This window comes from Cebidichthys violaceus, unplaced genomic scaffold, assembly GCF_023349555.1.
Source record: "Cebidichthys violaceus isolate CVI_PGR_0920_01 unplaced genomic scaffold, fCebVio1.0.p SCAF_28, whole genome shotgun sequence".
NCBI lineage: Eukaryota > Metazoa > Chordata > Actinopteri > Perciformes > Stichaeidae > Cebidichthys > Cebidichthys violaceus.
Genome location: NW_027176461.1, coordinates 4,585,701 through 4,599,001, shown reverse-complemented (window position 1 = coordinate 4,599,001; position 13,301 = coordinate 4,585,701). Strand labels below are relative to the sequence as shown.

Sequence of the window (13,301 nt, the reverse complement as noted above, 5' to 3'; positions counted from 1 at the left end):
ATGTAGAGGAAAATCAAAACTATCCGCCCCCTCAACACTTCCCTGAACCCACTTCAAGAAAACAGACAACCGAGGAACAGCAAGGGCAGGCAGGCAAGGAGGGAGGAAGAGGAGGAGGGGGGGGGGGCTGGCGAGGCGAGCGGAGAGCGGACAGGCCTGAAGTTTATGCGCACATGGAAAAAGTAAAACTGGTGATGTCTTTTTATCAAAAGGAACTCGATATTAAGCAATATAGCACAATTTTTAAATGTTTAAAACCGAAAGGAGGAGTTTACAGTCCCTGTCGTAAACTATGAACATGCAATCTAAGGATTAAATCAATTAGAAAGGTTGACTGTCACATTCCAACACACCTGTGAATCCTCAACATAGACGGCGTTGTGATGTCACCGTGAACTCATTATAGATTGCTGGATTCCAGAATTGAGCCTAAAAAAATCAATAAATCGGTGCTCGATAAATAAAACTTCCGAAACAGAAGATTGGGAATTTCGGGATCAGTATGGTGACCACAGCAGCCTGTGACACCTTATTAGAAAGCCAGAGCGTTTTAATGTACGTTTCCACAATATACGTTTATTCACGCATACCCACATTAAAATACAATGCAAACGAGTTTTCAGTCATCATCTAAGTGCATGCTTTTTATTAGCCTTATGGTGGTGGAAAATGATTAAGGAAAACGAATATAATTGTTGTTGGTTATTGAATATTCAACTAATGCTTTATACAGCAATTAAAAGAGCAGCTGCTGGGTTGCCAGGTTGTGAAATATATGATGTTATATCCTTTATGTTTAGTACAATGCCGCTATAGGTGATCCGGTAGTTAATGCTGGCTCCAATACGCCACAGGTTAGAGTCACACATGTTGAAAAGTGGTCGATACATTTATTTTGGGGCATTGTGGGTATTATGAAAAGTTAATGATCCGTTAGTCCCTTTGAACTAAATCTAACTATATCTAAAAAGATAATCGTGTGTCCTGCTGAGGTAGCACGATCACCAGCATAAAAGGAGTTTTCCCAACCTGGCAACTCAAAAGTAATGACGTAAATACTTATAACTGCTGTTTATTAAAACATAAAATGAGTTAAATATACAAAGTCACATGTTCAGCCTTATTAATGGTAGTCTGGAAAATAAGCTCCAGCACCCAGACTGTTCTTCAATTAGAATTAGGATATTATAGGAGTAACATTCAAAGTGCCCATATCTTTAAACATAATTGGCGACTTCCTGGATTTTCTGTATAAGTTTCTGATACATTTTTCTGTTTTATAAAGTTGAAATAGTCATCTGCTGAACACGTGGTCGCGGCCCAACCGCCGAGTCTGCATAAGTCCCGAGATATTAATAATAAGCTGCTCATCCTATCCATCCCTCTGCACGTGCTCACTATGAGAGCCTCCCAATGGGCTGTGAGAATAAAAAAAAACTAAATAAAATACAAATATTTTATAAATAATAAAAAAACAAAAAACGATTTTACACTTGAGCGGAAATAACATTTATTTTACGGATTCTCCAGAACAAGGCACGCGCTATCTTTTCAAATAAACCAGAAGCTAATTAGCTCAACTAAATACTGTTGCATCAGGATCCAGTTGGAACGGATCAGTCTGGGTTGGTTACAATAAGAACACGTGCCACACAGATCAGTGGTTGTACTGCTCCCCCTTGTGGCTCCAACAGGTATGCAAGAAGAATTCCACTGAACAGATCGTGTAGTATTATGCCGTTTGAGTTTATTTGTCTGAAGCAGTTCACATAGCAGAGCATGTTCCTGGTGGCTGGGGTTGAAATTAATGGGCAGACAATGTAATCAATACTGCTTGGCTTTTTTTTCTCACGAATAAAATCCAACAAAAAAAAGGTGCATTTTTCTTCTCTCTGTTCATGACAGCCAGTAAGAAAATATTATGTAATTAAGAAACAGCTTAGACTTCAGTAAACAGTTGTTTTTTTTTCCATCAAAAAAGGACATCTAACTAAGGATTAGATATAAAACGCATAAATATAAAGCAAAAGACTTTGATTCTAACATTTCCAATCATTCAGTCGATCACATGTCACATAATCTGGCTACAGTCTAAACACGACGCGACATAATCCCGTCGATATTTAACTCCCATGCTTGTTTTACTAGAGTAAAACAGACTTATGGCATATGAAAATCTCCCATTAAGACCCTAACATCACCTACCGTAGCTAAAAAAATAAATTAAAAGCCCTGAAAAAATGAATATATAGGAGGGAATGTTTAATGTCAAGTAGTCCTACCAGACAGACACCTGCACAGTGAGGAGGAAACGCAAAAAGACTTGAAACTATAAATCTACAGGCTTGGTGGCAGACATCAGCAGTACCTGGGTCAGGGGGTTTCGAGGTGAACCTCTGTAATGGCTCATGTCCTTCTCTACTACCTGCTGCAAGAGGGGCTTCTGACCTCCTGACGGATCAGGGACAGAACCGTCCACTTTGGTCTTTGGCTGGACCCTGTTGGTCATGTCGGACAGAGCGGTGACCCGTGGTTTACGGGCCAAGGTGCTTGGCTTCTTGGGTGGGACTGGAGGGGGCTTCTTTACGGGACAAACGGCGTGGGACGGTCCCGGCAGCGCCGCCTCTCCCCGGTGAGGCCGAAGCTGCGGGCGAGGGGAGAGGCCGCTCTCCAGGCTCACCGCCTTCACCACCCGACCGCTCTGGCCGACGGCGAGCTCCGCGTTTCTACAGGGCCTCCTGCTCTCCCCCAGGAGGGAGTTCATCCTGCGGACAGTCTGGCGCACGGGGGTGCGCTGGAACTTGAGCGGCGATCTGACGTGTTTGGCCGGGGGGCCTCTGGGAGAATGGAGGGTGAGCTTGTTGAAGTGATGAATGTGGTCGGCCACCTGGCGCTTCTTGCTCTCCAGGCTGCGCGGTGAGAGGGGCTGCCGTTTTGGGACTTTGGTGCCACTCTCTGGGGAGGATTCATTTCCTCCGGGTGCCGCGCAGACTACAGTGCCAATCTTTGGAGGTGTACCAAACTCATCTCTGAGGTCCAGGCCCAGCTTGTATGGAGTGGACTGCAGCCCGCAGGAGACGCCCAGTTTGAAGTGAGCGGGACTCTGGATGTCCAGAGCGTCAACCAACCTGCTGCAGTTCACCTGCTCCACCTCCGCTTCACAGGCCGCCACCATGGAGCCGTTGTGGCTACTGATGGCAGCGGCATAGAGACTCTTATCGGTACAGTACACACCGGGCTCAAAGACTACACTGTCTATATGCAGAGGAGATAAAGCGGCAATTTCAATCTGGCCAAAGGTAACGTTCTGTTCGTTAGCCAGGAGGCTGTGCCGAGTTGAGAAGCTGGAGGCCTCTGTGTCCACAGACAGAACTCTGACTGGGGGAGTCCCTGGTGGAGGGAGCAGGACGCCGTCTGCTGGTTTCGCCGGGTCCGTCTCCATGGAGCTGCATGGATCCTGTACGGCGGTCCGGAGGTCGCTGCCCGACTCCGCGAAGACCTTCTTTATTTTCAGAAGGGTGGGACCGGTCCGGCTCCGGGCCTCAGCGACGGAGCTCTCGCTCTCCAGGCTCTCAGAGCTGGAAGCGCAACACAGCTTCTTGGGAAAGCCGGCCGCCGCTGGGGGCTTCGGCACGGCGACGGTGGGCTCGGACACGTAGTTGCTCTTTAAGCGCATGTTCATGGGGGTGTCCGCGAAAGATCCTCCGCTGAACGCCTGGGCTCCTACGGGGGTCTCCCCGCTCCACGAGGTCCGGTGGGCACTTGAGCCAAATTGGGGGGTCAGCAAGTTGTCCTCAGACTTGCTGATGTACTTGACGCCTGTAAAACATGGGATATTAGTGTGAGGAGGTGGGGGGGGGACATTACACTAGAATATTAGACGTTTTTCCCCCATTCGGTACTCACTTTTGGGTTCTTTTCTAGGCACAGCGGACGGACTGAACTCCGTCTTGTTGGTGAAATGAAAACTGGTGGTGCTCTCCTGAGTGGCAAGTCGCCAGCCAATGGACTCAGATCCCTTTAATCACCAGCATGAAATGAGAAATGGAAGATGAAAGAAGAGGAGGAGGCGTTAGTGGATTATTTGGTTAAAAATACCAACAGGACCCCACAGGTGTCACCCAAAACGCACCATTAATATATTAATTCAATGATTGTTGTAGTTAGTTCTTCAGACGTCACTCAGAAGAAATCAGATATTGGATTTGTTGGTCATCAACTTTTTATTACGTCATGTATACAACATAGAACTATAGAATATTAGAAAGCTGTACACCGTAAACCTTTACCAGTTCACCCAAAACCATATATTTAATATACTCTTATATAGTACATAATAACACTCTGTCACCTGAGATAGTAAGTCACAGGACATCAGCTATAGCTTCGTACCACACAAGTAGGAAAACAATTTATTAAGCAATGTTACAAAACGTTCCACATTCTTTTTAGAACCATGCATTGCTAGATTACATGTGTTAGCCAATGAAAGTAAACTTAGAACGCCACACGATAAGAAAAGTGCTAACGTGCAACAATTTACCCCGTTAAAAGAAAAAAACCCATGTGCAAATGTTAATTGATTTTAATACAGTTAAAATACCCCCCCACCCCACCCCCCCCTCCCCCACAACAGTCTATCTGTGAAGCAGATAGGTGGAATGTGAAGTCTGTCGGGGAGCCACACTTACAGCCTCCTTGCTGCTCTTCCCCAGGCTGAATCTGGAGCGCAGGGATTTGCGCGGCGCTTCTTTCTTGTCGACTTTCGGAGAAAAGCATCCGGCTCTCCCAGACTCCACCCTGACAGAGAAACACATTCAAACGATCGTCAGTATAAGCTAAGAAACGCCTTGAATTCATCTTTTAAAAAGACAAATAAGAGGCAAGTGGGGAAACGAATGGCTGTGTGGCACCATGCATTTTAAGGCATCATGTATGATCTAAATAAGATGATTGCATGTTCAGAAGGCTAACTGGAGCGTACCTGTTGACAGCGTGTCTGCTGCCGAGTCGTCGGCTCTTCCTCCTCACAGAAACGGCAGACTGCCTTCTAGACTTCCCCGCTGACGACATGGTAGTTTGGGAAGAGTCCAAGACCCCCGAAGCGCTGTAAGCTAGATAGAAGAAGAAAAAAGGGGGAGGGTGAGAAGATGTACGCTTAACCACGAGCTGTAGGGACAGCAGGATAATAGACGTCCATGTGATCAAACAACCATCGCTCATCGATCAATACCTGATCCAGGAGTGGAGGCTCCGCTGAACAAAGTGTTGGGAAGTAATTCTATCCCGAGGGTCTTTTTGACAGATCTACGTTTCTTGTTTGAGAATCCGAAAGAGTGGCCGGATTCCAAGGGAAGCTTTCGTTTTGAGGTTGGCGTTGCAATCACAGGAGTTGCAGAGGAAAAGACTGGCAGAAATCACAAGAGAATTCAAATCTTCAGATGCGTTGCATTAGTTTGTCATATTTGATTATTTGAAAACATTCCAAAAAAGACGATTCTGAGCCAAGGCACTTGAAAGAATCAGCAGGTCTCGACTGAAATTTGTGGAAGATGATCCGTGCAAATGACAGACAAGACAGGCAAAAAAAAAAACACAAGCCAATAAAGACACCTGAAGCAAAGCGCGATTAACAATTATTCACATGACTTATTGTTCATCATCCACGGCAAATTTGAGTCGGTTTGCAGAAAGCGTATTGTTTTTATGTGCAGAGCAGATGGATCGCTCCGGTATCATCATGCTATAGGACAGGCAACATTGATTTTGTCTGACCTCAGTACCTACCAAGACTGTCTGACTGGGGGACCTTTGTGGGCGTTCTATTAGTTTTTATCTTATTCAGGGCACCATTGACCATATCTGAAATGTGAGACAAACCCAAGCGTATAAACAGTATTTACTGACTAAACCTGCTTCAAAGTGAAATGATTCATTTTACAGTCACTGCTCCATTTGAGTTAAACATATCTGTGTAATGTCTCTGGATATTTCCAGTGCAACTGGAATCTATCTGACATTTGAATGGAATCTTCGCAAACTGCACTTTTGACACGGTCTTACCTCCGAAGCTGCGTCTGTGTCTCTTCTTCATCCCTGAGTTTAAGTCCAGCTCCACAAGTCCATCGGTAGGGGACAGACCCCCCGCTTCACAGCCCATCATGGCTGGAACTTTGTCGAGAAGAAACTGCGGTAAGACACCTGTGAGAGAGAGAGAGAGAGAGAGAGAGAGAGAGAGAGAGAGAGAGAGAGAGAGACACACAGAGAGAAAGAGAGAGAGACAGAGACACAGAGAGAGAGAGAGAGACACACACACAGAGAGAGAGAGAGAGACACAGACACAGAGAGAGAGAGACAGACAGACAGAGACATATTTAGTGCTGAAAAGCTTTGGACTGACACAAAGGTAAGATGCATCGCGTCCTACCAAAGTTGTGGGCGTTCTCTATGAAGCTGTGCAATATGGCCGCCTGCAGCTTGAGGCGCTTCTCGGTGTTGGCGTTCATCTTCTCCGTACCGTCTCCAGCGTGGAGGATGTTGGGAGCCAAGATTACAGACAAGTTACTGCTATCCATCTTGTTCTCCGCACTCCTGTGATTACACAAAGAAAATGACAAAAAAGCATGATGTAAATGGGGGGGTTGGGGGTTAGATGTAAAAGCAGTCCAAATTTTTTTTTAATATATTCTAGCACCTTTTGGACACATTGTGTAGGAAGTCAAAGAAGTGACGCAGGATGCTTAGGTTTCTGTCGGGTAGAACACAGGACAGCAGCATGGTGGCGGAGGTCCTGTCCTCCTCGGCGGGGAGCTGCTGGGCTTTGAGGAAGGCCTCCTGCAGCTCCGTGGGCAGCACAGGCTCCGGCAGCTCCCTGAAGAACTGCTTCACCAGACCGGCCACGTCACAGGGAAGCGCGGTGGACAGGCATTCCTCGCCCGCATCCAGCTTTGCCTGGACAAGACAAAAAACACACTCTGAAAACAACCCCTCTCTCTCTCAGGGGTCAAGGTCCCTCGGTGAATCCAGGGTAAACGTCAGCGATCACTCACCCTGAGCGCTTTCAGGCGAACAACAGAGCCAGATTTCCTGAACAGGCCCTCTGTGTCGACATGTGCCAGCAGCAGCATACACGCGTCGACCAGGAAGCTAAGAAGGCAGAGAAATATTAGTATATATTTACCTGAGAGGACAAGAAATAACTTGCCAGCTGTAGGCTCAAACTAAAAAGGAAATATGCATATCCACTTGCCTCGGCACGCTCCCACATTCCATATTATAATACGGTAAGCTCTCCAGGGACACCCCGAAAACCTTTGTCTGAGGGAAACAATGGAACAATTCAAAATAACACATTACTCATCCATGTTAAATGTTAAACAGGAAGGCTACACCATATGAGGAAAAAGCCCAATCAGCTGTTAACGCTATTAAACCGATCACCTATGTCACAAGTTTGTTTTTTCCAAGCTAAAGTTTGAGCCATTTCCTGCTAATGCAGAACTTCAGTGTGCATTTTGAAAAGTCACAAAGTCTCTTGCAACAGGCCTCGTGACTCCTGAGAGCCAATTACAAGTAAAGTACACAAGAAGAAAACAGGGCCTTCAGTTATTACATTACCTGCCATTCTATTAGGAACGGCATATCCTCTAGATGTAATTTATCCTACCGCAGGTACAAGTTTTTATTTGTCAAAATGCCAAATACACCCACAACAATCTGCCATAGAGAGTTTAGAGAAACCGTTGCCATTGTTTGTGGTGTTAGCCTCGGCTTTCTATGAACTTTATGGCGTGAATAATCTCGGGAACAGCCAAACAAAGCATCTGCACTGACTGACATGAGCGACAACGGCCTGTGAACAGACGGGTCTCATCAGTGGGGGATGCTTTCAGTAATATGCTAATACGATTCAATTGCTTTAAAATAAATAACAGTGTGTCCGAGGCTGATGCTGTGAACTTGTTGAGTCGTGGTCTGCCACAACGGATTGTCAAGTGGAAAAGCTTCAGAATTAACTGCAAATAAAACGCCAGTGAATTGGCGACAGATATTTATTTTTTTGTTGAACTTACCGAGTAGCTGGCTGTTGACTTCCAGCTGGCCGCTTTGTTTTTGTTCCAGTTCTTTGTCTTTATCCCGTACGCTGCGCGAAGGTGTTGCACAGCCACCAGACGCATCACATTCTTCTCCATGACTTTCATTGTTACACACTTGTACTTTCAGAAGAACGTCGCAACAAATTCGTTCACTCGCTTCTGACCAGGAACCAACTAACGCGACATTATGGAGCACCTATTTAGCGGCTAGCTTCGTGCTTCAGTTGCAATGCAGTTAGCTCGCTAACGTTAGCCAGTGAGGTTTTAGCAAGTTACATAAACTATACGAAAAAAAAAAAAAAAAGAAAAAGCGTAATGGTGTCACACGACTCACAGTTGACGTTTGCCTCCTCTCAAACGGCCATTTGTATGAAATACCTCGATTTACTTCGTTAGCTAGCTAACTGCATTGTGCTATGGTTCGCTCGTCGGAACGGTTGGCAGCCTGTCTCACAGTTTCCGCAGAGCATTCAAACGGCGGCGCTCCCGACAACTCTGTGCTGTGATTGGCTGGTAACGGTTCGAATCACATTCTCCTGGGGGGGGGCGTGTTTTATCACCCAGGGCAGCCTCGTCGGGCGGGGCAGGTCTCTTTTGGGCCAGATGAAGTGGACGCATTTTGTCAACCGGTTGACTCTGTAGTTCAAACCAGTCGCACCTTTTAAATGGTAGATGCATACAGTACAGTACAGTACAGTTGTTCTGCACGTATTACGATCATATCATACACATAACCACATTCATGGTTGTAACTGACAAATGCCCATATTTGATGATGTAGCTGGTGAATCCCGTTTTTTTGTGCATTTATGGAACAGGATGTTGTCTCTGTGTACATCATTTGATAATGCTTTTGAAAACAATATTCATGTTCAATGAATGAGACAACTTAAAGAAGAATGATAGGACTGTAGAGGACTGAAGTTGCATGTAGTGGGGCCATTCCTCATAGATACTAAGACCAAGAAATGAAATGTTGTAATAAATTGCCTAGAAGTCATATAATATATGCGTATAAACCTAAAACACACCGGTGACTGCATCACATCCTCTTTCCTGGCTTTAAGAAACCCATGTAGTGTAACCTCATGTGCCAAAAAAGTCTTTTGGCACGAGCCCTTCACTTAATATTTGTATATGTATCCATTATTAATCCATTATCTTCACAACAAAGAAATAACCTGAGATAAGAAAGATAGCAAGACAATAGCAGTATTTGTTCAGTTTCTCAAGTAAAAGTGAAAGTTCACTTTTGTCTTCAACCACTAGGTAGAAGCATCACCACGGCATCACCAGCCATGTTTCAGCAAACTCATTATTTTGTGTATTTGTATTGCTGAAAGCAAGTACAGTAGAGGAGATACTCTCACAAGGGCTTATCTTTATTACAATAGAACGTACACATATATATACAGGAGACAACAACGTACAAATGCATGGTCGGATGGAGGTCGGTTGTGTGTTTAGAAGCACTTTCTGTGGACGATGGAGGGGCCGGCTTCGTCGTACTCCTGCTTGCTGATCCACATCTGCTGGAAGGTGGACAGGGAGGCCAGGATGGAGCCACCGATCCAGACGGAGTACTTCCTCTCAGGTGGAGCGATGATCTAAGCAAAGAGGAAACACCATTTCAGTTCATATTGAGCCTTAATTTGCTTTGTGATTGAAACGTGGTGACTTAAAACATTTGCAGTTCTCTCACCTTAATCTTCATGGTGCTTGGGGCCAGAGCTGTAATCTCCTTCTGCATACGGTCAGCAATACCAGGGTACATGGTGGTACCACCAGACAGCACATTGTTGGCGTACAGGTCCTTACGGATGTCAATGTCGCATTTCATGATGCTGTTGTAGGCGGTCTCATGGATACCAGCAGACTCCATACCTGGTAGAAGACAAGCAAACAAGATGGGTTTTGAGACAAAATACAGCATATTAGATCTATCAACTAAAAAACTAAAAATGGAACCAATTACTCACCAATGAAAGAAGGCTGGAAGAGGGTCTCTGGGCAACGGAAACGCTCATTACCAATGGTGATGACCTGACCGTCGGGCAGCTCGTAGCTCTTTTCCAGGGAGGAGGAGGAGGCGGCGGTGGCCATCTCATTCTCAAAGTCAAGAGCCACGTAGCACAGCTTCTCCTTGATGTCACGCACAATCTCACGCTCAGCTACGGAGCAGAACGTTTGAGCGTTGAGAAACAGCACTTGTACACCTCTCTCAGTAAACAAATCAACCACGATGACATAGACCTACCAGTTGTGACAAAGGAGTAGCCACGCTCAGTCAGGATCTTCATCAGGTAGTCAGTCAGGTCCCGACCGGCCAGATCCAGACGCATGATGGCGTGTGGCAGAGCGTAACCCTCATAGATGGGGACATTGTGGGTCACACCATCGCCAGAGTCCAGCACGATACCTTTGGCAAGCAGAAAAAGGACCACAGTGAGTGAGCTATGCATGCCTGTTAAGGCCTGCCCTCTTCGAGCATGTGTCACATCGTAAAGTATACAATGCTGCTGACATCTCATGGCTGGAGAGGGCTTAGCACCTCCTCTTGACAATGAGACAGGAATCTATCCAGATGACAGGCAGCCTCAGAGTGTAAATGTTCAACAGTTTCTCCCTTGCAGCACAACTTCCTCTTATTTTAGCTCACTGTGCAACTGACAACAAACTAAATTGGGTACATGTGAAAAAGCATGCGGTGTACTGACCGGTGGTACGGCCAGAGGCGTACAGGGACAGGACAGCCTGGATGGCCACGTACATGGCGGGAACGTTGAAGGTCTCAAACATGATCTGCAAGAAAAAGCAAGAAGAATGCAAAAAGGTTTGTCTCAACCCGAGAAGAAAGACGTGAACGCGGAGCGTAGAGTAGTGACTGTGACGTACCTGGGTCATCTTCTCCCTGTTGGCTTTGGGGTTCAGGGGGGCCTCAGTGAGCAGGGTGGGGTGCTCCTCAGGGGCCACACGCAGCTCATTGTAAAAAGTGTGGTGCCAGATCTGCCAGAGGAGAGAGAACAGCTGATGTCAGGACTGGAACGACACGACTGAACAAACAACAACCGGGTCCTCTGCATAGAAGCAGCTTTTTACGATGGCGGGCCCGGCTGAGAATCCTCGAGGATGCGGACGGTCAGCTGCCATGAATGTTGTGAATGAGTCGCCGTCAACACACACCTTCTCCATATCATCCCAGTTGGTGATGATGCCATGCTCGATGGGGTACTTCAGGGTCAGGATACCCCTCTTGCTCTGGGCCTCATCACCGACGTAGCTGTCCTTCTGACCCATACCCACCATCACACCCTGAGGGAAGAAGCACGAGAGGACCATAAGACATAGGAAGAAGCTGCTCTTACTTATTCTTCTGTCATTGTTTTTTTTTTGTTTTTTTAGATTTCTTTTGTTTTAGCTGACCTGGTGGCGGGGCCTTCCAACGATGGAGGGGAAGACAGCACGGGGAGCGTCATCTCCGGCGAACCCAGCCTTGACCAAGCCAGAGCCATTGTCGCACACGAGGGCGGTAGTCTCTTCGTCGTCACACATGATTAGGCTTTACTGGGGTGGTCTGGAAATTTGAGGGGTGGGGAAGAAACACAACGAGGATTTAGGATGAGAATCAGGAACAGCTGTTTAAGCTGCCCCGTCATAGAACACATAGCTGTTATAATTGAACAATCACAGACGCTTTATCGCTGGATTTGCTGACGATGTGACGAAGTGACTAGACCATAGCCTCACGATTAATATATGTATTAGCTGTGATGCAGTGTGCCTTTGAAGACCTGCCAACACCCACTCATAACTGCTTAAGTTATTATCACTTTGAAACACAAATACGGCGCCACCTCGATGGGTGCTATTCCTAGAGAGCTAATTAGACATGCCTTGGGATGCTATTTTGGTCCCAACCTTGCTGTACATCTACTGATACCATATCACCGCAGCCTGGGGATTGTTCCCGGGACATCTCAGAGCTGCTGAGGTAGCACCAAAAAGGGGCATAACAGAGAAACCTGTGGTCTATTTTAAGCTCAGCACCCACACTGTGCTTAACAGGGTGAAACAAGTAACACTTCCATCTCCTGCTATTTCAGGGCTGAGAGAGCTTGTCTGAGAGCCAAGCCAGGACTCATCTGTCTGCACAGCGTGGCACTTTTGTATTACTACATGGCTCCGTGCCCCAGCTGCCTTTTAGCATCATTCCTTGGAGCATGGGTGGATACGGCCGACTTCTCCACAGCTTTTGTGCATCGATCCAAGTGATACTCCCAGAAGATATGTTTGAGACACTACATATGTTGTTCTGTCTATACTTTCTATAGCATGGAGTGTCTTTGTCATGGAAAATCACATCATCTAGTAATGTTAATTACAACATCCCATGGCAGTCAGCCTAACATAACCGGTAACTCCAGTTTGAACTGTATCATCATCCCTTTCAGTTAGTCATTATAACGTGGGAAAGCCATGAAGTTACATCATCCATTCATTTATTTAAGTCTCATCAGCTCAAAGCACGACACATCAACTTTGTGAAACTAATCAAGTGACAAAAGATATCCAAAGCGAATCAGGAAAACAAGTTGTGAATGTACTCACCAAGGTGCACTGGTAGGCGGATGCTTCCACTGGGACAAAGGCTGAGGGTGGGAAGAGCCCTTTAAATAAGACCCAGCCTGGGATGAGGGACCAGGGGCGGAGCCAGGGGTTCACACAAGTCCAAATAAGAGCTGCCGGCAAAAATCAACAAGCCACAGGAAAGTGTGTTTCACATACATGGATGGGACTTCTTCTACAATGAAATACCTCGACTGACACAGTCTTAATGAAGTGTTGGTTGAGAATGAACTTAATGTGATGGATAATGGGATATTATTGGAATTATTGTATTATTTAATGCAAAAGAACAACATTAACATGAATGCATTTATTCCTTTTAAAGATAAAAAGTAATCTGCATTCCTAGGATTAAAGTTTCTCTCATGAACTTCATGAAATATGTAACTTCATGCCATAAAACAATTCATGCTTGCATGAGTGTTGCAGTATAATTTCTTTACAGCCCTGCAATAACACATTAAGACACTTTAAATGTGTCCCAATCAGAGTTTTAAAATACTGTGATTTCTGTTACTCTGGTGGATAAAGTGCCACTCTATACCAGGCAGGAACACACAACACATGTCATACCTCTAT

At 45.8% G+C, this 13,301-nt stretch overlaps 2 protein-coding genes across 3 annotated transcripts; both read right to left on the bottom strand.

The window, feature by feature from the left end:
• Positions 1-1,725: 1,725 nt before the first annotated feature.
• On the bottom strand, positions 1,726-8,532 carry arhgap11a (Rho GTPase activating protein 11A). Of its 2 annotated transcripts, XM_068721922.1 has the most exons (12): positions 8,073-8,532; positions 7,250-7,317; positions 7,050-7,146; positions 6,695-6,951; positions 6,428-6,591; positions 6,064-6,201; positions 5,788-5,862; positions 5,234-5,407; positions 4,985-5,114; positions 4,692-4,800; positions 3,907-4,018; positions 1,726-3,819 (listed from the first exon to the last, which is right to left on the bottom strand). In XM_068721922.1, the coding sequence occupies exons 1-12, from the start codon at positions 8,199-8,201 to the stop codon at positions 2,330-2,332; spliced, it is 2,943 nt and encodes a 980-aa protein (XP_068578023.1). In that variant the 5' UTR covers positions 8,202-8,532; the 3' UTR covers positions 1,726-2,329. The 2 variants fall into 2 exon arrangements, with proteins under 2 accessions (XP_068578023.1, XP_068578024.1); XM_068721923.1 differs by lacking the exon at positions 5,788-5,862.
• A 925-nt stretch (positions 8,533-9,457) lies between these two features.
• On the bottom strand, positions 9,458-12,805 carry LOC137880427 (actin, alpha cardiac muscle-like). Its single transcript, XM_068721796.1, has 9 exons — positions 12,705-12,805; positions 11,520-11,670; positions 11,280-11,408; positions 10,992-11,102; positions 10,814-10,898; positions 10,354-10,515; positions 10,076-10,267; positions 9,799-9,980; positions 9,458-9,703 (listed from the first exon to the last, which is right to left on the bottom strand). Exons 2-9 carry the CDS (start codon positions 11,646-11,648, stop codon positions 9,560-9,562), a joined length of 1,134 nt encoding a protein of 377 aa, XP_068577897.1. The 5' UTR covers positions 11,649-11,670; positions 12,705-12,805; the 3' UTR covers positions 9,458-9,559.
• Between the last annotated feature and the right edge of the window lie 496 nt (positions 12,806-13,301).

Excerpts from the sequence above, each read along its gene's own strand:
- LOC137880427 (XM_068721796.1), bottom strand. The coding sequence starts at position 11,648 with ATGTGTGACGACGAAGAGACTACCGCCCTCGTGTGCGACAATGGCTCT. Across the intron at positions 11,409-11,519 it reads TTGGAAGGCCCCGCCACCAG|GGTGTGATGGTGGGTATGGG; the intron begins GTCAGCTAAAAC and ends TTCTTCCCTCAG. Across the intron at positions 11,103-11,279 it reads ACTGGGATGATATGGAGAAG|ATCTGGCACCACACTTTTTA; the intron begins GTGTGTGTTGAC and ends CTCCTCTGGCAG.
- arhgap11a (XM_068721922.1), bottom strand. The coding sequence starts at position 8,201 with ATGAAAGTCATGGAGAAGAATGTGATGCGTCTGGTGGCTGTGCAACAC. Across the intron at positions 5,408-5,787 it reads CCCCCAGTCAGACAGTCTTG|TCTTTTCCTCTGCAACTCCT; the intron begins GTAGGTACTGAG and ends GATTTCTGCCAG. Across the intron at positions 3,820-3,906 it reads GCCTAGAAAAGAACCCAAAA|GCGTCAAGTACATCAGCAAG; the intron begins GTGAGTACCGAA and ends CATGTTTTACAG.